Source organism: Artibeus jamaicensis, unplaced genomic scaffold, assembly GCF_021234435.1.
Source record: "Artibeus jamaicensis isolate MK-2021 breed Jamaican fruit bat unplaced genomic scaffold, CSHL_Jam_final contig_335, whole genome shotgun sequence".
NCBI classification, from domain to species: domain Eukaryota; kingdom Metazoa; phylum Chordata; class Mammalia; order Chiroptera; family Phyllostomidae; genus Artibeus; species Artibeus jamaicensis.
Window position 1 is genome coordinate 622,643 of NW_026521800.1, and position 23,786 is coordinate 646,428.

Consider the following 23,786-nt stretch of genomic DNA (forward strand, 5'->3'; position numbering starts at 1 on the left):
GAGTTGAAGATGAGTCTTTTTTGATGACTATTGGGCTCCACATGGCTGAGTCCCTAAGCAGTGACCTTACGGGCACAGCTTTATAGTCCCCTAAAGCATTTAAAAGTGCACGTCAGGATCAGTGGAGGTGCTTTTTCCCTTTTGGTCAGCCTAGAGCAGGGTGGGGCCTCTCTTTCTGACAGATCACTACGCTTTGGGCATTGCTTTGAGCTTTTGTAACATTCTGAGTGATTTCCAAATATAATGCCTTTTCATACTGTACATACATGCATACACAGCATTATCTGTTCCTTAATTTTTTTAATACTGCTATTTTTTAGACTATCATATAGTAGTAGTTTATCAAAAATACTTTGAAGTTTTATAATTTCATTTCAAGTATCCTTTCTAGTGTCCTAAATAATGAAGTCCATTCCATCCTTTCAGGATGAACTACATGAATTTAATTTATCTGGTACAAAACATACCTCATATTATGATTGTATGTTTTCTGTAATAGCACACTGACTTTACACATATTACTGTGATTTTGGGAGACCTGCTATGATAAGAAAATAGAATTTGCCAGCCCCAGTGCCTTTTCAGTCCTGGCTCACTTCGCCCTGTAGGCATTTCCCAAAGTGCTTTAAATTTTTTTGGTACCTCAACCCTAGTTGCAGCCCATTCCTCCAGGGTTGAATTGCCCTTGACAATGACTAAGGCTTGAATTGCTGAGATTAGGAAAAGCAGAGGAAAGATAACCTCAAGAACGATCTCATTTGTTGAACTAGGTAACTTTAAACGTTTATTTTCATCAGCTCCCCATTCTCGTTTTTTCCTCTAACCCTCCCACTCCTGTGCCACTCTTCATCACTCCCCACAAACTGAATTCATATTCTAGGAGAAAGCAAATCCTACTTTAGGGAAACTTGGTTCTTCTTTAAATCTTTTTTTATTTTTGTCAGTGTGACTTTTTCTTAATGTACTCTGGCAGGATCCTAAAAAGAATTAGTTACACCAGATTCACTTAACTTTTACTCTTGCTCGTTTGCATTTAAATTGTTTTATATGTATAAGATTGGCCTATACACATTAAGCTATTATTGCTTTGTGTGTGTTTTGTTTTTGTGGTATCTTGTCTTGATTTTTTAAAACTTTGGGGCAAAGAATTGTAGCAAGTGTCCAAAAGGAAAGTAGGAATAAGATTAGATTTAAACATTAGCTTTGTCAGGAATCTATTGCCACTAATGCTATCACTGATATTGTTGGTGATGACCAGTTTGCAAATAAGTTATAATAAAAATATTCAGCATGTTAGTGATAAAAGTCTTCAAGAACTGAAAGACAAGGTGCCTTCTCTCCCCAGACAGGAGGCACCTTCTGCCAGCACAAAGTGAGATGATGACAGACTGGGGAAAGAACAAGGCCAATGAATTAACATGCCCCTAAAGCCTGATTTCTCCATTTAGTCCTACTTTATGTAATATATTCAAAATGTGAAGGGAGAGCTCAGCTGAGATGCACTAGTGAACTATTACAACATCAGATTCTAGTTGTCTCATTTTCCCCAAACAAGTCTTAGAGTATTGTTTTTATGTGACTTTATAACTTTTCGGTGATGCCTGTAAAGTCATAAATGTTCTTAAAAAGAATGGATAGAATTTTGACTTTGTTTAATTGTGTCTTTTAAAACTTGTGGCAAATAAAGTCCCTTTTCTTCTCTGCCATACCTGGTATAGCCTTTAACTCAGTTTGAAGATAAGTCAAAGGTAGCTGAGTTTAAATTCAGTATGTTGCATTGAGCACATTTAAATGTTCATGTGTTTCGATTTTCAGTTTTAAAATAACTTGTGAAAGAAAAGCAAACGGGTTCTATTGGATTGCTCACCTCCTGAGAGCTTCATCCCCAGGCCTGCTCCCACCTCCTTACCTCTGGTAGTGGGGTGACACCTCTGGCAGTGGGGTGGCTTCTTAGAGCACACCTGACTAAGCTTTGACTCTGGGAAGTGTATACTGAACAAAAAAACATTTTTATAAAGTTTTGTTTTCCTGTGCTTAAACATGACCAGTTTTCTGTTGACCATGCTCATTTCTGGCATGTTAGAGCTCAGGCTCCAGAATGGTCAGGTTGTGTTCTCTGGAAAGGGCAAATGGCCTTCACTCCAGAGGGCACTGGCTGACTCATACCCTTCTCAGAAACAGTGATGTTTTCGGATTAAGTTATCATTCCAAGAAAAAATAAAATAGAATCATTTGGATGGAGGGAAGAAAGAACACAGCTTCATAAATATTTCTCCAGCTTGTTAAAAATACAGGCTTTGATTTTGCGATATCTATTTTAGTAGTAAACTTTTCTTTTATTCAAACATTTAAAATGAGGGAAAATACTGCTACATGGTATAATTCCTTTTACCATTTTCTCTGTCAAACTTATTACACTATTTTGATTATTTTTTCCACGTTAATCAGCCATCCCATCTATAGTTTCCAAATGTTTTATATGAGGCAAATGAAAGTGGAGAGGCATGCTTTGAAAATGTATCTTACATTGTGAAGATTAATTCAGCATTTTTCTTATCAAAGTCATCAGTAACTTAAGTAGAGAAAATATATTTCCAACATATATACTGACCCAAAATCCTCAAAAGGTAGTAAAACTGAAGTATCTTTGTAGGTTTTCGACAGTTATTCCAAGGCCCTATTTAAAAGGTTGCATGCCTCTCTTTGTATCATTAAAAGCCAGTGTGATCTTTCTACCAGTACCTCAGGCTCTCTCATTTAGAAAGTCTTAGTGCAATTCATTCCTTCACATGAGTTTATTTTCCCTAAATATAAAGCTCCAGCAAACCTTTGTTGACCTCCAGGGCCAAGCTGAGGTCTATGGCTGTGGGCTCTTTTGAGAACAGTTCCTGGAGCTAGGTTTGCAAACTGTCAGATTTTTGCAGTCCTTCCTTTCACCTGTTACACACCACCACCACCACCACCCTGCAACTGCCCTCCTCCATAAAAGCAAATGTGACCCTTTATGTCTGGGGGTGGGGGTGGGAGGGTGGCATTACAATGCCAAATTCTGGTTTTCAGAGATAATATGAACAGATTGCTCTAGCTTTTAAATTTCTGGATTGTAGAGAACACCCAGATTGTTACTTTTAGTACCAAAGATAGAATTTAGAATTCTATGATTCCAGTCTAGAATTCAGGCTGCCTCAAAGGAATTATTTGGTATTTATTTTGGTGTGTATTTTTCCTTTTCTTCATCATGTTAAAGCATAACTGAAAGTAACCTCTGAGAGTAAAATGGGATTCTGGTGGTGGATAGAAGATGCACATCCCCAGTGTGATGTGGCGCCAATCTAGCCTAAATTAAAAAGCAACCCAGAATCCTAAAACAAATCTAAACATAGTCTTGGCTCGGTTTTATAAAAATCCACATACTCTGCAAAGGCCACCCTACCCTCAGTCTTGCTCTTCTTTGAAGACCTTCTATAATTGTATTCTGCAGCACACAGTGGAATATAAAATGGTATCTGCGATTTCTGCTCTTATTTGAATCTTGTTTCTGCTCTTGTTTGAATTTTAAACCAGCCTGTAAGCTTCTTGTCTTTACATCCCCCAGCGCATTCTAGTTCTGTATAAATTCAGGAAATATCTGTTGTTTCCAAATACCCCGTGGGCTGTCTAAAATCATGAATCAAGTTTCCGATCCCAACCCTGTAGTTCCTGAACAGTGTGAATAATATGCCCTGTGCCAGGTTTTCTCTGAAAGAACTTCTAGATTGGTCTTCTGAAGCCTGGTGTTTGTTGGGCTTCTTATGTCTTTAGGGAAGGAAGACTGAGGAAAAAGACATTGGTCATAGAGCCCCACTGCAGATACAAGAGCATCCTCTGGCTGTATATTACCTGTGATCTTCACATAAGTCCTGTGGCAACAGCCACTTCTGATGTGGCAGCCAGTGTATTGTTAAGCCTTTACATGACACACAGGGAAGGCGTTCACCAAATCTCAACTCAAAATGATTTCCACAGAGTTTTCATCTTGGCAAATCGAATTCTGTAACAGTGGATTTTTTTTGTTGCTCAACTACATAATATTTAAGTAATTCCCCATTTATTTTTCATTTTAGAAACTTCGTGAATACTTTCATTCAGTTTAAGAAGCCTATTATTGTAGCAGTAAATGGCCCAGCCATTGGACTAGGAGCATCCATATTGCCTCTTTGTGATGTGGTTTGGGCCAATGAAAAGGCTTGGTTTCAAACACCCTATACTACCTTCGGACAGAGTCCAGATGGCTGTTCCACCGTTATGTTTCCCAAGATTATGGGAGGAGCATCTGTGAGTACCTCTTTTTTAAAAAAAATAATTCTAGAAAACTTCCTGAAGAAATCTAGTTTGGTTATTGGTTTTTTAAATATATACAGGGTATCATTCTGTGGGGACTTTAGATCAAATGTAATTCAGTTCTTATTCATTAACTTACATTCTTAATTCATGAAATCACACAAGATTTTCATATTAGTTCATAGAACATTTATTGGCACTATATATATACATCATTTCCTAGAGAAGGACCTTATTCAGTGAGGAGTCTATATCTGAATACTTAACACTGGTATCCACTGTTAGTGAATACCCAGTTTGTAACCCATTCAACAGAGTTTGCACTTGAAAAGTGGGGTTTTTTTTTTTACCTGAAAGCTACTCTTTTAAGTGAAAGAAAGTCACATGTCTTACTTTAAATCAGAAGATAAAAATTATTAAGATTAGTGAGCAAGGTATGTTGAAAGCCCAGGTCTTTTCCACCAGTTGGCCAAGTTGTGAATGCAAATGAAAAGTTCTAGAAGGAAATTAAAAGTGCCACTTTAGTGAACATACGAATGATAAAAAGTCAAAATATACTTACTACCAATGTATAGGAAGTTTAGTGGATTCTGGATGAAAGATCACTCCAGCCGTAACTTTCCTTTAAGCTGAAGCCCAATCCAGAGTAAAGTCCTAACTCTCTTCAATTTCATGAATTCATGAGGGCTGAGAGATGAGAGGAAGCTGCAGAAGAAAAGTTTGAAGCTAGGAGAGGGGTTAATTCATGAAGTTTATCTCCACAATATGTAAGTACAAGGCAAAGCAACAAGTGCTGATTCAGAAGCTGTAGGAAGTTATCCAGAAGATCTAGCTAAGAAGGCTAATGAAGGCAACTACACCAAGCAACAGATTTTCATTGTAGATGAAACAGCCTTATATTGGAAGAAGATGCCATCTAAGGCTTTCATAGCTACAGAAGTCAGTGCCTGGCTTCAAAGTACAAGCTGACTCTCTCGTTAAGGGCTAAGGCAACTGTGACTTTCAGTTAAAGCCAGTGTTCATTTACCATTCAAAAAAATCCTTGGGACCTTAATAATTACATTATATTTGCTCAACCTGTACCTTATAAATGGAACAACAAAGCTTAGAAGATAGCACTTTTTACAACATGGTTTACTGAACATGTCAAGCCCACTGTGGAGACCTACTGCTTAAAAATTTTTTTTCTTCTAAAATTATTCTGTTAATTGACAGTGTACTTTGTCAACCAAAATCTCTGATGGAGATGTACAACAAAATTAATGTTGTTTCATGCCTGCTAACACTTGCTAACACTGCCACAGCCCAAGGACTAAGGTGTAATTTTGGTTTTCAGGTCTTATTATTTAAGAAATACATTTTATAAGGCTGTATAGCAACCATGACAAGAAAATTGAAACCTTCTGGAAAGGATTCACCATTCTAAATGCCATTAAAAACATTAATGATTCAGGGGAGGAGGTCAAAATATTTATATTAATAGGGATTTGGAAAAGGTTGAGTGGTGACTTTGAGGAGTTTCAAAGCTTCAGTGGAGGAAGTAACTACAGATGTGCAAATAGCAAGAGAACTAGAAGTGGAGTCTGAAGATGGGCCTGAACTGCTGCAGTCTCCTGACAAAACTTGAACGGATGAGGAGTTGCTCTTATGGACGAGCAAAGAAAGTGCTTTCCCGAGATGAAATATACTTCTGGTGACGATGCTGTGAAGATTGTTGAAATGACAACAAAGAATTTAGAATATCACATGAACATGGTTGGTAAAGCAGCAACAGAGTTTGAGATTTTCTCCAATTTTGAAAGAAGTTCAGCAGTGGATAAAATGCTGTTATAAATAAATAGCATTGCATGCTATGGAGAAATTGATTTGTTCATGAACAGAACAGTCAGTCTTCCATGAAAAACATCATTTCTGTCTTAAGAAATTGACATAGTCTTCAGCAACCAACACCCTGACCAGTCAGCACCCATCAACATTTAGACAAAATCCTCTATCAACAAAAAGTTAATAACTTGCTGAAGGCTCAGATGATAATTAGCATTTTTTTTCTTTTTTCAATAAAGTGTTTTTAAATTAAGGTATGTACATTGTTTTGGTTTTTCTTTTAGAGATATGATATTGCACACTTAATAGACTACAGTATAGTATAAACGTAATTTTATGTGCATTGGGAAACCAAAAGATTTGTGTGAATCTCTTTATTGAGATGTTTGCTTTATTGTGATGGTCTGGAACCAAATCTCCAGTATCTCTGAGGTATTTCTATAATGTTACCAGAAGCAGATACTAAGGTACAGTTTGGCATGTAGGAAGACTGTTAGGTAACCAACACCTGTTGAAGGGACAGAGAAGAGATAGGGCTGGACAGGGAAGAACTCGAACTGTGAGGCTGGCCTGACAAAGCTCCAGCCACCTCGTGGGGGCTCCAGGGCAAGGCGGTAGCAGTAGTTGTGCCACAGTAGGACCATAATGGCTGATGCCTTTATGTCCATCATCACTGAGTGTGGGCTATTGGAGAAGAGCATTGTGTCAGCAGACCAGTGGCTCCTCTGTAGTAGAGGAGTCCCCACAGGAGCTAACAGCTGTCTGCTGATGACACTGCCAGCAGCTGGGGCAGCAGGACCATCTTGGCAGTGGTTATCAGCAGAACATCCCTGTGTCCACCCCTTGTCCCTTTGGATCTGCCTCTTCATACTGTCTCAGGGCAGCTCCTCCAGGTTCTAGAGGCCACTCTTCCTGGGGGAGACTTAGAGGAGGAGGGTTAGACGGTGACTACTGTTGCAGGCAAGAACTACCTGGATCTTAAAGTTTCGATGAGAAAAAGGATATTTTCATCCTCTCATTACTTATGATGGAGAAAAGTGACTTTCAAGTGAAGAAGCCTTGAAGGCCCCACCTTACTAGTGATCGAAGTTCACCAGAAATAATACATATTGCTCGAGGTTTGTTCTTGTGTGCTGCCCTGAGAAGGACATGGCATCATTCTGGTGGAGTCCTGCCAGAGGTATATCACCTCGGTCTCACCCTGGGAGTGCCAGGCAAGCCTGGCTTGTGGCCCAGTCTATGGATACTGAGGTGAGCCCTTCTGAAGTGCCAGGGTCAGAATTCGCCCAAAGAATAAAGAACTGTAACAGACTGTGGGGACTAAGGCAACTTGACAGCTCTGTGCAGGGTGCCTCCCTGGGACCTTGGGTTAGAGAAAGGACAGCAGTGGGAAAACTAGCAACATTTGTGCAGGGTTTGTAGCTTGCTTCATAGTATTGTGTTGATGGGAATTTATGATTTTGATCACTGTAAAATGTGATATACGATGTTAAATGTTAAGGGAGAGCTGGGTGATAGGTTGCCAAGAACTCTCTGTACTGCTTTTGTAATTTTTCAATAACTCTAGAAAGTTACTGAACTGAAACAGTTCAAAATAAAGAAATGTAAAAGAAGAGAGGGTTTAATGTGACAAACCGCGGCCGCCTTGCCATAGCTGGTTTCAGTCCTCCCTCCCCTTCACCCCATCCCCTCCTGTTTTAGACAGCCCCACTCACCACCTCTGCTGGCCTCAGTGGCTGCCCTAGTGGTAAGACACTGGTACCTAAGAGGCTGGAAGCCTGGTCATTGTGTCTTGCTGAGCTGGAGTTGGTATGGGAGGGGAGAAGCTCCTGGTACGTCCCAGGATTCCACAAATCTCCCTGCCTGGCGGCCCTGGGCTCAGAGACACCAAGTGCTCAGGCAGTGATTATTTTAAGTTCCTTGGGACCTTTACTGTGTCCACTGGCCAAACGTGTCCTCTCTGGGACAGCAAAGCCCAGAGATGCAAGGAGAGGAAGTACAATGTCCCTCAGTAAGTAGATTATTGGTAAGTGTGGCCACGCCTGCTTCCACCCCTTGTCTCCCAGGCCTGTGTCATCTTCCTGTTGTGGAAGTGGTACAATATCAGGGTCTTTGCACTGTGTGTACTGTGAATCGGGAGATGGTGCCCATCCCCATGGGTTGTCCCCACCAGCCAGCGCTCCACTCATCTCCGGTCATCTCAGTGCTTCATCAGAACAGCACCTTCTGCAGGTGTTGGATATGACTCTGCCAGAGGGCCTTGTGGTCATGGTCCACCCTTGCACCTTCTTTGCTGTGGGGGAATCTCCTGGTCTGGTGATGTGTTCTGTGGCATCTCATGCCAGTGGTCCAGTGGGGCTGCCTGGAGACCTGCAGGCAGGAATGCAGATCCAAACCTAGAGTAAGTGTGTGTTCCTGTGCAAACGGTCAACCTGTACTCGATGGGCTGGTCTCAGGAATGTTACTACGCAGGTAGCTTGGCATTGGTGTCTGCTACTGGAAAGCCTCATGCACAGCCACAGCAGTAGCTGAATCAGCCTTGACAAGTCAGAGCCCATGCCTTTGATCTCCAGCACTGAGGTGGCCAGCAGCCAAGACTGGCTGATGTCACCTTTCTTACATAGTTTAGTCTTTCTGGTGGCTGTTACCTGGTGGACATTGACATGGCACAGCCATCTACACCCTTTCCCAATCACATACTACATGCCTCTACCCCATACTTCTGTGTTCTGATTTGCCAGGCCCCCGACAAGCCAGCTAAACCATTCACCACTGATCTGGTCACTGTGGATTTTAATCCTGATCAACTTATACACCTGGTGAATGATAGGCATCTCTCCCGTTTCAGAGCATTTCTTTGCCATGTTCTTTGGTGCCGGTTCAGCCATAGGTGGTAACTGAGGCGTGGCACTGGTACAGCAGTGATGGGTGAAGTGTGGATTTAGGCCACCTCACCTGTGCCCTATGGTGTTCCTGTTTGATCCCAGCTGTGTTTCTGCCGCAGGCCCAGTAAGCACACCAGAATTTTTTCTTTTTTTAAGGCATATACTTCTCTGTTAGAAAGCATGGTCTTGCTTCAGAATCCCAGGGTCTTGCACCAAAATCATCCCTGTGGCATTTGCCATAAGTTCCTCATGGCATCTTGTCGCACCCTCTCCAGTGTCGGCCACAGCAGTTCTGGCATTTCACCTTCACTTAGTCTGGTCCATTACTACTTTCAACATGGGTCTAGAAGCCATCCCAAGTGTCACTGTCTCTTGGGGGGCTTTTGCCACCGTGTTAAATCTTGTAGTTTAGGAGAGTTCCCTCAGCACTGGGCTCCCCTGTTCAACTCTGGTTTGCTCCCTGGTCACAAACCCTCAAAATCCCATCCCTTGTCCTCTCTCAGCTCCACCAGCATTTTCTGGCCAAGTCATGCAGCTCTTCTGTGGGGTGGAAGTTAGTTACAGGCCTAACAGCCAAGAGGGGAGATGGCAGGGTTGGAGAAAATTGATGCTGTCTTAGGGATTTTTGCATTGTCTTTAAGCAAGGGGGCATACTTGTTCTTAAAAGGGATGAGGGGGCCATTTGTTCAGGCTCAGGGGTCAGAGGCATCTATGGTTCAGTGTTTGGGGGCATCAACCCAGAAGTCTCCATACCACATTTATCCTTCCCCTACCTTCCTCACCCAGTCAAACAGATCTTCTGTGTGTAGGTAATCAACTTTGTCTGAAGCTTGGTCACTCCGACTAATGAGTTCTGGGTCTGGGTGTCTGTCTCCGCTTTTTCTTTCTCTGCCATCCTGCTGCCTGGGAACCCCTCTGCTTGTGTCAGTAGCAACTGTCAGTTACTGTCCCATCACCTGTGAGAAGTTTAGCACTTCCTTGTCCAGGACTTCAATGCTGGCCAGCTAGGGAACAATAAATCCTTTTCGTCACTGCTTTTGCTCCCACCTGTCACAAGGTAATTTCTACAGAAGCAGATGTCGGGTAGATGATGGCAAGCAGGACATGGATGAGGTGTCAGCCTCTGTGGCAAGGCAGGAGGCAGGATTGGGTAGAGCACAAAGGTGAGCTATCTTGCAACTCTGATTGTGGGGGCAACTTTGCCCACAAGTCCCCCTGTCCACCACAGATGAAAATGAAACTACCAAGACATGATCTGCTTGAGGAGGAAAGGTGGTCAGTCAGTCAGTCTCTCACAGAAGACTAAAAGCCCCTTCCTCAGCGGCTTTTATTGGGTTGTAATACACAGGAATACAGGTAAAGCTCATCAGTCAGTGTCAGGCAGCAAGAATCAAACAATAGATAACATTTCAAAGAAATCTGAGGGCTTAATCTGAGTCAGTGTTTGTCGGTAAGGGGGTTGCAAAAACTTTAGGAGACATACTCATTTCCTGCTTGGACCCTTATATGAATGAAAGCATTCTTAGCAAAGCAGGCTTCACAGGACTTTTAGGAACTCTTTATTATGCCCGATCACCCCAATCCCACTCTAGCTGGCAAGGGGCTGCACCACCTTCCCCATCATAGGTTTTTAGGCTTAAGTGGATTAGAACCAGGAAGCACTTCTCCCAGATGGAAATGGGAACTCGGGCTATGTCAGAATAGCCAGGGGGGGCAAGGGTCCATCACTCCCTTTTTGTTGCAGCCGCCCAAGTCCCTCCTTGATGGCCTCCCAAGTGATCGTGTCTGGCTTAGGTTGCCCCTCCTCTGAGGGGTCATACCTGTCCCTGACTAACCAACCAAGCATTGGGGGCAGGGGATGAAGCAGAAGCAGCATTGCTTCCAGAGACAAGCTTTGTCTCCTTAGTGGCTCACAGTCCGGAGGTCGCTCACTCATCAGCCTTAGCCATGGGGGGCAGTTACAACTCCTGAAACCAGGCAGAGCGGTTCCCAACATCTGATAAAGCCTTAGCTGAGCCCATGGGGGAGGATCTGACCTCTCGTCGCAGTTGTGCTAGGTGCCTTCACTTCAGCCACTGGGTACAGCGGCCCCAAGAAGGGCCTGGCTGCTGGGCAGCAAGTACTTCCTGGGCCATGGGGTCTGAGTGACATATCTGTTCACCCTGAGTGGTCTACATTTTTTATAGGTGAAGTGTGGACACATATAGGTTGTCTGTCTTGTCGTTTTCACTGTGCTGCACACCCCTACCAGTACCTGAATCTGGTGGTAGAGAGTCATTATCAAGAAAATTACTTTTAGGTTTGAGTAATTCTAATAGATTGTTTCCTAATAATTACTACATATTCAGGAAGTAAAGATTCATCATCAGTAAAATCATTTTATTCTCATTTTTAGTTACTAGAAGAGATTGAAATGGGATTTTGTCCTCTAGCTGTATAATGACCTAAGTAGATCTGGGGAAAGTATTAAACAAACTTGATATTTAAACACATTTTGGGCAAAGGCAGTTTGGAAGTGGGGCCGTTGGGTCAAATGCTGCTAAGGGGTGAGGTCTTAGTTCAGTGTGCTCAGAAAGATCTATAAGTAGCATGACAGTATACAGAATGAATGCCTGCTCTCCAACTCACTCAGCTTTGACCCCACTGGTTAAGTCTTTATTTCTCCTTGTGAATTCTTGGTACCACTGGAGCATCAGTTCTTAACCAGGGCAATTTGCCCTGTCCTTCACCCCTAGAGAGCATATGGCAGTGTCTAGAGAGGGCAGTGTCACAACAGAGGAGGTGCCAGTGGGTTGATGTCAAGGGTTCTGCTAACACCCTGCAACTCGCAGAACATCTCCGCACTAAAATGTATTTACCCTGCCAGAATGTCTTTAGTGCCCAGTTTGAGAAGTCCTGCCCTAAAGCTGGAGCAAAGAGACTAAATGTCAGATAGTGTAAATTCTGCACTTTTTGGTTGGAGTATCTGACTGAAATCTCATATCTTTATATAAAATATGAATAAACATTGTTGAGGGGAGTTTTATTGTGACAGTTCTTGTTGAAAGTGACTGCCTAAATAAATGATGCAGTTTCCATGAGTATGTGCATTTCAGTAGCCTAAGGCAAGATTGAAGTTTGGTTTGGTTTTCCTCACTTGCTACATACAAAACTGCAAGAGGATAAGCTAAATGGGTCATTACCAGGGTAAAAAGAAGGTACAGGTAAAACAAACTGGGAAAGCTATCCTTTTCTTGCAGGGCAATCTTGAAGCTAAGCTGCAGTCATAAGCTAAGTAAAGTGAGTTAGGAGTATAATCTACAGTTGAGTCTTCCTTGCACCCAGTAACCATTTACAGAGTTCCCACTCTCAGCTAGACACTGCAAAGTCATAGTCCTATCTCAAGGACCACTCAGGAGCCTGCCACTTGTAAGCCTGACAGCCCTCAGTCCTGCAATCCTTACCCTGAGTTTACGGTGGGGGGATCTGAGGGAGTAAGTGGCAGAGCCATTGCCAATCTGCCTCCTTGAGATTTGGAGCCTCCTGATTCCTCCCACCAAAGCAGGTTAGGTTTCCTTACCACACTTATTAATGTGATCTTTTTAGATGAACTTGCCTTTGGCATTTATCATTTGCATAGTTACACTAACTTCTTAAAAACAGTTGGACAGTTTTGATCACATTGGGTGTTTTGTGGGTTGTCTACATTTAGTCCCTTGTTCAGTTGGCTGTCTTGGAATAAAATGGCAACTAATAAATGTCTCAGTGACCGTATGTTTGCAAATCTGCTTAGAAAGAAGTTCAGAACCTCTCATTTTAAAACTACTGGAAATTAAGTGTATGAGAACATGCCCATTCAGCTTCAGTGTATTTAATCCTACTGATCTTACCAAGGGAATTTTAAAATTTTTACTAATGGTTTTACTTGATAACTATACTTAAAACCAACTCACTTCCTGTATTTATGTGAGAAAACATTAACAATCTTATGTTAGTCCCACCATTCATACTTTTGGGTATGTTCAGAAATATCCTACACATCAGCCATCTGAGATACATAAAGCAGAGTAGGGAAAGAATCTCCAGTTACAATAAATTGGAAGTTAGCTTGGTTCTAAAAGGAGGGAGATGGGTGGTGAGGACAGTTTGAGGGACTGGAGGACAACATTGTACTGGTTGGCTGCCGGCCCCAGCTGGCTAGCACCAGGCCTGATAGAATCAAGAAAAGGGAATGAAAGACAGGAGAGAAGAGAATAGATGTGGAACTGTAAATTGACCTCTGTGTGGGAGAAAAAAAAAAAAACCAAAGAGGGTTTTCTCCCCCTCTGGGAGAAAACAGAGGGACCCATGGAGGCACTGGAGAAGAAATACAGGAGGGATGCTTGCTCTTCATCACTATCCAAGCTAAGACCTTGTAGTTCAAGTTTCTCTTGAGAACATACTTAGACACTCAACCTAAGTGATACACTTGTGGTGCTGTCTTTACTGTGTGTTCATAGTAAAAGAAATGCAAATAAGGAAGTAAAAATTCTCTGTCACCATGTCACTGTAGAGCACTTCCCATTAAGTCATTTCATCGGGAAGTCCGGTTACCTTTTTCATTGCATTTGGATCTGCCTTTAGAAGAACTATCTTAATGGCTAACAGGCTTCACTTCGGGACTAAAGTGCATTGTGAGTGTTACGATCCTTCCACTACTACTTCTGAGGAGCCTGTTTTCCATCTCTGCTTGTGCTGAAAGGGTGGTGAGCCTGCTTTGCACACTCTCTTGTATGTTTTCTAAGTTGTGCATTTCACATGCAGCTAGCTATCTAGATGCGTGTACAGAAAGTGCACAGGTACTATGTGGACTGAGAATTTTCAGGAAGGTTAACCATGCAAGATAGGAAACTCACATTAGAAGAGTGCAGAGTTTCTTTGTCAGTTGCATATTCTCCCCTTTTCTCCTCATTTCAGCATCTGTGAATCTGGCATTGGAATGATTTAAAATCCATAGACGTGTCAAAACCTCAAAAGTGTGGTACAGCCCAAAACAGAGTTAAAGTCAACTGCATATATGTATTTATATATTTTTCCTTTTACTATTATTTATTAATTATTGTATTATTTTTCATAGGAACAACTGTAAACCCCACCCTGTACATCTTTGGTAGGACAGATTTTACTAGTTTGGGGTTAAATAAGCTCATGTGGCCTTTTTTTTTTTTTTTTTTTTTGTAAGACATTTAACATTTTCTAAATGAACGTAAAAGGAGAGTAATATTGTTACCAAACAGAGGTCCAAGGGGGGGCAATATTTGGCCCACTGAGGGATGCCAAAAACTGCTACAGAAAACAGGGGCTTCTCGCAAGGATGGTATACTAATACCTACTGGGTTCGTCTGTCCACCTCCAAAGGAAAGACATCTCTCAATGCTAGAGATTTGTGAAAAGGAAAGGAAGGGTTTATTTAATGCTATTCAGACCTAATGCCTTCATTAAAATATTAAAGTCCTTTAGTGTATACACCTACCCACACACAGACACACACACACCACCACCACCGCCCACCCCCTGCCCGCTCCCTTCTCCCCCTGTCCTAATTCCAGGTACTGTAAATCAGGAAAAGAGAATACATCTGTTTTTCCAGGCTGCTGGTACCGTCAGCTGTGTCGCCGTCTAGGCAGGATCTGCAATTAATCCAGAGCCATGTGGCACTTTCTCATGGCCTACTGGTAAAGAGTTCTTTCACCCTTCTTCCAGGCAAAGTCTCTCCTGCTTCCCAGGCCACTCGGCCCAAGGGAGCACCCCAAAGCTGCGTGGGCCTCTTCTACCAAAGCTGCAGGGGTCAGCACTCTGACCAAAAGTGTGTGGCTTTCTTCTTCACCTGGCTGCAGAGGTCCCCATTCTGGCAAAGCCGAGTGGTACTCTTTCACCTGGGCAAGAGGGGGTCCTCACTCTGCCCCAAACCACATGGCTCTCTCTCTGTGTTTATATATTTTAAACAAAAAAAAACTTAACTTCCTCCATTGAATCATGTGTAATAACTGTAGTCAGACCCTCCTAAACAGACTACAATAGTGGTCATGTGCGGTGCCTTTAGGCCCTGGATAGTTTCTTATTTTAACATCTAAGCAACAAAATGTGGCCTTCCAAGTTACACTCCAGCAGGACATTCATTGCCTTTACAACATTGTCTCTCTGCTCCTATGTTGTGTAGTAGTTCCCTGACTGGTTCAAATCCCTTAAAGTTCAAAATTTTCTAGCTTATGCGTATGCCTCAGTTTGCCAGAAAACTGTTTCGTGTAATAAGTGAGTTCACATGTTGGGAGTTGGAGGCAGACAGAGAAATATGCTAGTAACTTCAAATAAACAACAAAAAAATATTTTCTAATTAGATTTGTTGCTTGTGTATTTGATCCTGTATTACATCATAAAATATAATGCCTTTTACTTTTCTTTTTTAATCATTGGCCTATTTGTTACTTCCCATCCATGTAGTTGATTGAGCCTTGCCAAGTTTATCCTCCGTGCACAGATTCTAGAAAGGTGCACTTTGGGTGCAACCCTGGAGGGGTATGCAGGGAGTCGCTACCAGGGCTGGCATGTTCAAATGCCCATCCTTGGTTTGAAGTTTCAAGAGGTGAATTTCTGGGTTGGATCTTCTCCACCTGCCTCCCCCTTACATTTCATATTGGTATCAACTCTGTTTCCTTTCAGGCAAATGAAATGTTGCTCAGTGGCCGTAAGCTGACAGCACAGGAGGCATGCGGGAAAGGCCTGGTCTCACAGGTGTTCTGGCCCGGGACCTTCACCCAGGAAGTCATGGTTCGCATTAAGGAGCTTGCCTCATGCAATCCAGTCGTACGTCAGATTTATTGTTACATGTGTGACTTTTTTTTTTCTAACCATAACCTTTGCCTCCAGAGAGAGAGCTCACACATTTCCCAGTATTTTTCTGAATACTCCACATTTGCTCCCTGCACAGCCAACTTCATGGGAAATATTGATGGGAGACATAATGGATGCCACTGCTTCAGATCTACTTACCTTGTCCTCCCTTTGCAAATGCCCAAGAATTAAAGGAAAGCATTTCAATTTCAAATTGAGTAATTTAAGAATACCCTGTAGAAATCAACAGAAAACATTTATATAGAGTTCCTACTGTCTTCAAAGTTCTTCCATATACTTATTCCAGGCCCCCCACCCACTCCCCACGGTGGACCTAATTTTCTTTTTTTCTTTTCTTTTCTTCTTTTTTTTTTTTTTTAATAAATGTTCTGGACAATATTTAATCTTCTAACAAAATTGTACTGCCAAATTATACGGTAAAATATTATCCAATATTAACTGACCTAACTCACCCCTAAACTAGAGATTTTCAGCCATTATGCCGCAGCAGGCACATTGATTGCTATAAGAATTTAAAACAGACAATACCTGACTACATAGTCAGGAGCACTGACCTGTTTCCTTAGACTGTCCAATTAAAAATGGCAAGAGCCACCACTGGGTTGGCTATTGTGTGACCAAACCAAAATTATACACCCACCCACCCCGGTTGGAAAAAAAAATACATTTTCTGGTGAGCCACAGAATTTTATTAATTAATTTATATCTGTCATGAGATGAAAAAGATTGGAAGTCACTGCTCTAAGCTAACATATGAAATATGAACAACTTTCATTATTAAGGTTAAATTTTGCTAGGGAAATTCCCTCAGCAGCTATTCTCAGAGTTTCTTAGAGCATCCAGAGTGCTAATGTGCAGTTCAGGCTCTGCATGGGGCCAAGGCCAATATTGATGTTGGAAAAGGGCAGGGTGTACATAGCACAACTGTCTTTCGAAATAGCTTTTCAACCACTCTCAAGTTGAGAATTTATCTGGTGTCTAGTGTGAAATAAACTTTATACATATATTGTACTTGATGTATATTGTGAAAAATGTGTGGTAGTTTTTTTTTTAATAGGCCATTGTTCAAGTTTGATAATTTCCTTCATAAACTTGGGTGAAAAGGAGCTGGTGCTTCCAGGCATGCATCCTGCTAACTAACTGCATGTTGTTTGGTCCAGGTGCTTGAGGAATCCAAAGCGCTTGTGCGCTGTAACATGAAGATGGAGTTGGAGCAGGCCAATGAGAGGGAGTGTGAAGTGCTGAAGAAAATCTGGGGCTCCGCCCAGGGGATGGACTCCATGTTAAAATACTTGCAGAGGAAGATTGATGAGTTTTGATTGGCAGGCTGCCTGCTGATGACACTGGAATTGTAGAACAGAACATCTGGGGCTCCAAGGTGCCCTAATCCATCCATCCTCACTGCCTGAAACAAGCTCACCCTTAGGTCATGCTTGGAAGCAGATCTTGAAACATTCAAGCTATTTATTATCAAGGAGTTTTTAAGTACTGTAACTTTAAAATAAATAACTACAAAACTCCTTTGTCCAAACATTATTTTATACTTAATACCTACACAAGTATGAAAGTATAATGGTGGGTTCTAGACTGCCCTTTGAATCTCTAATTTTTGTTATTTTGGGCTTGTACTGTATAAAAAGGGAAGTGTGGTTTGCTGGTTTGGGGTGGCAGAAAAGTCTGGGATAGTGTTTGTTTTCCTTATTTTTTCCTTTTAGAGCAGACTCTAAAGAGGTACTATACAGCCTCACTTCCCCTGTCCCAAATAGAAATAGAGAAAAATCTGAAATGTGCTTTTGTCTCCAAGAAGGTACACATACCTTAGATGAAAAGTCTAAATTAAAAGTAAGACTTAACCTTTTTGGATATTTCTGATAAAATCCACTGATGAACATAACCCCCCCCAAACTAAAGTATGCGTAGGATTTATGCTGCAGAAGAAAATAGATTGATTTTTTCTTCTTTTTTAGTTGTAATTCCAGTTTGATCCTGGGAGGGAGTGAGTGTGGCTTCCATCTGCTCCACTGCCTCTTGGTTCCTTTTCTTCGATTTTAATATGTCAGGTTCTTACCCAGTTAACATGAAGAAACCACTGTCTCTCTACAAGAAAGCTCATTTTGCAGTATTAGTGCATCACTGAATAGCTTAAGTATGAGTATCTAAGTTATAAGTTAGTCTTAGTGGGATTTACATAGTTTCTCAGACTCTTGAAAAAATAACTACAATGCTTCTTGTTGCTGGGTGAGAAATACTACTTTATATACAGTTTTGGTTTTCTGTTGCAGGTATGATTGATGTATTACACCAAAAAAAGTATTTTTATGTTTATAAAGTGTATTTTTAGGTTCACTTAGAATATATTTTATTTAATAAGTTAAAATTCTTTTGGCACACTATTAAATGCAGAAACTTCTTTTTTAAAAAAAGAACTACCTTATATTCAACATTTAATGTTTTGGTCTCTGCTTTCATGTCTACACAATATACTGAGTACAATACAGTGTCCAAGAGTGCCCTGTGTAAATAGACTATTCGCATTCCTTTCAGGAGTGGGGACTGATTCTTGATTACAGATGCCTCTTATTAGTTAGGCTTCTGAGCTTGCAACCATATTGAATGTATGAAGAGTGAAATAAAATCAAAACCTTATTTTTGTACAGTTTTGAAGTTTATACTTAGAACCGACCACCTCTTGGCTGTGTGAAGAGCTGTACAGTGTATAAATCTGCCTTTACCTTGGATTGGTTGGTGCAGTATTTTTGCATCTGTGGGACCTACTTTTTCGTTCAGTAGTTTGAAATATATATAAACTGTACAATCTGTAAAGTTTTTATAGAATAAATATTCAGCTGTGAAAACTGGTTAAATAAAACTAATATTTCTTAACACATCTGAAATGTTTCTCCAATACTTTTTCACTTCTGAAGTTTCTCATGGAATGGGTGATATTTTTGGTGAAATATTCATGCGAGTCTAAAACATTTGTACAATATAAAGAATAATGGACCACTGTAACTACACCTGGAGAGGAGCTAGATGCATCCTCCCAGGTCACGTCTCCCTCACCCTTCCCCAGGTTACTATCTTCGTTTTCTGAATTTTGTGTTAGCCATCCTGTTGCTTCTCTTTCAAAGCATATTTCTAATTTATATTATCTAGTTCTGCCTATTTTGAGTTTTATTGTACCACATGTAAGTTCCTGTGACGTACATCTTTGATTCGGTATTGAGAGAATTTTAAGAGGTTTTTTTTATCTATGCACAGAGAGTTGTAACTTACTATGCCTTCTCTACTCAAACCTACCACATGAGACATTTTCATTCGTGTTTTATAGATAAAGAATCTGAGGTATGAACCACCTTGGCCCAGGGTAATGTGGGTAAACTGGTCAGCCTTCTAATCCAATTCAGTGTGGCAAAACCTACCTGTATTCTAGTGAACTCCCCTATTTCTGCTTTTTAGAATTTACAAATAGGGAACTAATTCAGTAGATTCTTGTGCTCATGCTCAGTCTTGGTGAGGGTGACAGGGAATGCAGCTTCTCATTCTGGTGAAAGTCTTAAGTTGAACTTCAGAAGAGAATTTGGCAGTAACTTTCCAAATAAGTATTGAAAGCCTGGGCTGAGTTTATCCAGTTCTCTCCCTTAGAGCTCCCCAGCTGATGGGTTGAAACACTGCTCAGTCACTCACAGATGGAGGTGGAGATGGGTACTTCTGCCCAACCAGGAGCATCCCCTTCTCAGCCTTGATTTTTTTAGCTGTTGCAGTAGTAACAGTGACTAGTACAGTACAGTAAGCACCAGGGTCTGTTCTAAACACTTAGCGTGCGCGCGTGTGTGTGTTTAGGATACTCAGTTGCCAATATTTATGTAATATATATTGTAATAATATATAATCATTATAAAATGAGACTGTTAGGTCTTTTGGTAGGTCAACTCCGTGTATAATGTCCCTGGCAAGAAGACTAGTGGGGACTAAAGAAATCAAAAGAACCTGAACTTTGAAAGATTTTTGAGGGAACTCCTTGTCCAGATGTAAATGAGGAGAGCACCTGGCTAGGGCTGCTCACATGGCTCTTCTTGGCCCTTTTAAGAATGAACGGGTACACTTGGTGTTTACCCCAAGTCTCCTCATAAAGCTGGAGCCCAGAGGGTCAGGATTCAGCTTTCTAGACCAACTGTCCTTTGGCCACATTACAGGCTCCAACCCAGCCCTACATGACCTTTTCACTACACTAGTGTGAACAAATGTTCTATCTTCTCCAAAGGAAGGAAAGAAGGGTGTGTGTGTGTGTGTGTGTGTGTTGCAGATGGATTGGTACCTACCAAATAGTAATGCGTAAGACAGATAAAAAGGAAAGAAGGGTGTGTGTGTGTGTGTGTGTGTGTGTGTGTGTGTGTGTGTGTGTGTTGCAGATGGATTGGTACCTACCAAATAGTAATGCGTAAGACAGATAACCCAGGACAAAGGTTGGGTGTTGGGGAAAAGGTGGAGGACTTTCCCACATCCTGCTTTTGGCCTCATTGTTATGCTAAAGCAGTGTTCCTGGCCTGGGGACCTGTTTGCCAGCCTCTGATCCCTTACCGAAGACCTTGGCAAGCTTGGTCACTAGAGGGGCCAAGAGAGCAGTGTAATGCATCAGCTCATAAGCCCTTGAAAGAGGAACCCCCTACAGGTAGTAGGTCAACACCAACCCTCCTTAGAAGCACCTCTTCCTGATCTGAGGCCTCTTTTGGGTAAAAGGAAACAATCTGTTGATTTTCTCACTTAAAATTTTGTGTACATTTGTGCTGTAAATTTTCCTTGGTAGCAATCTGTGAGTTACAACAGTGACCACTGATTTTTCCCTCTTTATTAACTGGAGAGCTTTATTACTTTGAAGTTCCTCGAGTGAGAAACTTACATCAACAGTTTGGAGAGAAATGGCCTAAAATTCTTGTTCTCTGAAGGTGTGTGACTATCAGAGCTCGGCTCCGCCATGGAGACCCTCCCACATGCTGCTTTGCCTTAAGTTTTCACACCCAGACCCCATCTCGAGGTCCAGTTTTCCCAGGGAGCAGGAGGGAAGAACATCCCGTTGCTAGTGAAAGGGAGAGGGACTCTTGGTAATGGACCCTGCAGATTCTGTAGTCCAAGTCACAAGCTCCAGTTACTCTGGTGGTCTGGGGGTGAGACAGATGGGGGGTTGTCTCCCACCCTGTGCATAGGCTGGTGCTCTCTTCCTTGGAATGCTAGAACGTTGACGGTGGTGTCAGCAGCCACGCTGAAGCTCCAGGATCAGCTTCTGCATGTTGGTGTCGTGACCAGGACACTTAAGAAACCATACACACAAGCAGGTTTGGAAAGAGATGCATGTACTTGAGTGATTAAAGTGCAACCTGAACTACATTGCAAACTCTGCATGTGCCCAAATGTGTGTGTCAGGACGTATTTTTTAGTGGTCTTATTGAGGGGTAATGATGGACATACAATGAACACATTTAAAATGTACAACTGAATTAGGTTTTGAAATACGTGTGCACCAATGGCACCATCACAACCAAAAGAGGGAATATGTCCATCACCCCAAAATTACCATGTGGCTCTTTGTTAACCCTCCCTTTTTCCCCCACCTTATCTCAACTAACCACTGAACTGCTTTTTGTCAAAAATAAGCAGTTTGACAACAACTTATAATACTAGTTAAGTCCAGCAAGCAAATTCTCTCTTTTTTTTTTTTTTTTTTTTTTTGTAGGTTTAAAATTCTCAATTCCCAGACAGAGACAGAGGAAATGCTGGTGGGGGCCCAACACCTGGGAGTCTTGCCCTACCCATAACCCCAGCTTTGCTCACTTGCCTGAAGCCCCTTCCCACAGGACGGGCCCAGCCAGACTCTACCAGTTTGGCGGCCATCCTCACTGTCTTTCCTGGTGGGCTCCTCAGTGTGGACTCCCAGCCAGTGCTGGCACCAAAACAACAAAAGCCAGCAATAGCATATTTGAAGCAGTCTGCTGCAACCTCACCTCTCCTCTACCACCCAGCAGCTAAACAAAAGACACTCCCCTACTCTCCTTTCTGCAGCTTCCCCCTTGTAGCTCCGCTCCTCATCACACAGGGTCTTTCCCCATCTGCTTTTTTCCCAGCCCCTGCAGCCTTTGGAGCCCAAGTGATTGTAAACAAACACTACTCTGTCCTCAGTCTGCTTGCAGAACTGCTGTCTCTTACTTGGATCTGCCCCAAGGACATCACACCTTCATGAGAGCCCCACACCTATGGGAGGGAGGTGGGGCTGGGTTGGGTGGCCACTCCCCACTGCTACTTCCAGGCCCGTACTTCTAATATAAGAAGGATGTTCAGACGTTGGGAAGCCATGGAAATTGTCCAACCTAAGTCCCAGTATGGGCAAATGATGAAGATAGTATTTTTGCACAAAAAATAGTAATAACATCTGTGAAAGTGCTTGGTTCATTTCTGGTACAAAATAAGAAATCAGAAAAGTAGGGCTTAGCAGGCATGTGTAGATTTTAAGAGCTCCTTGGGAGAAAGGTAAAGATTTCTTCAACAGGACATCAAAAAGAGACTAATGCAAACAGGGAAAGATCAATATATTGGATAATAGTAAAATTAAGAATTTCTTTTTCCCCCCAGTTTTATTGAGACGTAATTGATACATACTATTATGCGATGATAGATGTTAACTCATTGATAACATCTGATTGATACAGCAACTTTGCCATATATATATATACATATATATATACATATATATACACACAAAATCATATACACATATAACCAACATACAGCTTGTACAATGAATAAACAGCTTTTACAGCTTGAATTTATACAGTTACAAATTATTTTTCTTATGATGGGGACGTTTTCCCAAGATTTATTTACTTATAGAGGTAGAAGGGAGGGAGAAAGATGGAGAGAAGTATCAATAAGTGGTTGCCTCTCACATGCCCCCACCACTACCACTGGGGACCTGGCCTGCAACCCAGGCATGTGCCCTGACTGGGAATGGACCAGTTACCACAAATGACAGGATTCCCTTCTTATGGCTGAATAATATTCCATCGTGTGTGTGTATGTAATCTTTTTTATCTTTAATGTATTTTTCTATTTTAATATATTCTATTAATTATGCCTACAGTTGTTCTATTCCCCCCTTCATTCCCCTCCACCCTGCATACCCCCTCCCCCACCATTCCCCACCCCTTTAGTTTATGACCACCTGTCTCAAGTTCTTTAGATTCTATATTTCCCATACTACTCTTGCCCTCCCCCTATCTATTTTCTACCTACCGTCTATGCTACTTATTTTCTTTACCTTCTCCCCCCTTCTCCTTCTCCCACTCCCCTGTTGCTAACCCTCCTTGAGATCTTCATTTCTATGGTTCTGCTCCTGATCTAGCTGTCCTCTTAGTTTGCTTTTGTTTTAGGTGTGGTTGTTAATAACTGTGAGTTTGTTGTCCTTTCACTGTTCATCTTTTTTATCTTCTTTTCTTAGGTAAGTCCCTTTAACATTTCATATAATAAGGGCTTGGTGATGATGAACTCCTTGAATTTGATCTTATCTGAGAAGCACTTTATCTGCCCTTCCATTCTAAATGAAAGCTTTGCTGGATAGATCAATCTTGGATGTAGGTCTTTGTATTTCATGACTTGGAATATTTCTTTCCAGCCCCTTCTTGCCTGTAAGGTCTCTTTTGAGAAATCTGCTGACAGTCTGATGGGAACTCCTTTGTAGGTGACTGTTCCCTTATCTCTTGCTGCTTCTAGGATTCTCTCCTTCATTTTAATCTTGGCTAATGTAATGATGATGTGCCTTGGTGTGTTCCTTCTTGGGTCCAACTTCTTTGGGACTCTCTGAGCTTCCTGGATTTCCTGGAAGTCTATTTCCTTTGT

At 41.8% G+C, this 23,786-nt stretch overlaps 1 protein-coding gene across 2 annotated transcripts in view; it reads left to right on the top strand.

The window, feature by feature from the left end:
• CDYL (chromodomain Y like) overlaps positions 1–18,774 on the top strand; it is a 140,212-nt gene extending 121,438 nt beyond the window's left edge. For both annotated transcript variants that reach the window (XM_037167940.2, XM_037167942.2), the window contains exons 5-7: positions 4,104–4,314; positions 15,708–15,851; positions 17,060–18,774. In XM_037167940.2, the coding sequence (XP_037023835.1) occupies positions 4,104–4,314; positions 15,708–15,851; positions 17,060–17,218 (514 nt within the window). In that variant the 3' untranslated portion in view covers positions 17,219–18,774. The remainder of the gene's footprint in view (positions 1–4,103; positions 4,315–15,707; positions 15,852–17,059) is intronic.
• The last annotated feature ends 5,012 nt before the right edge of the window (positions 18,775–23,786 follow it).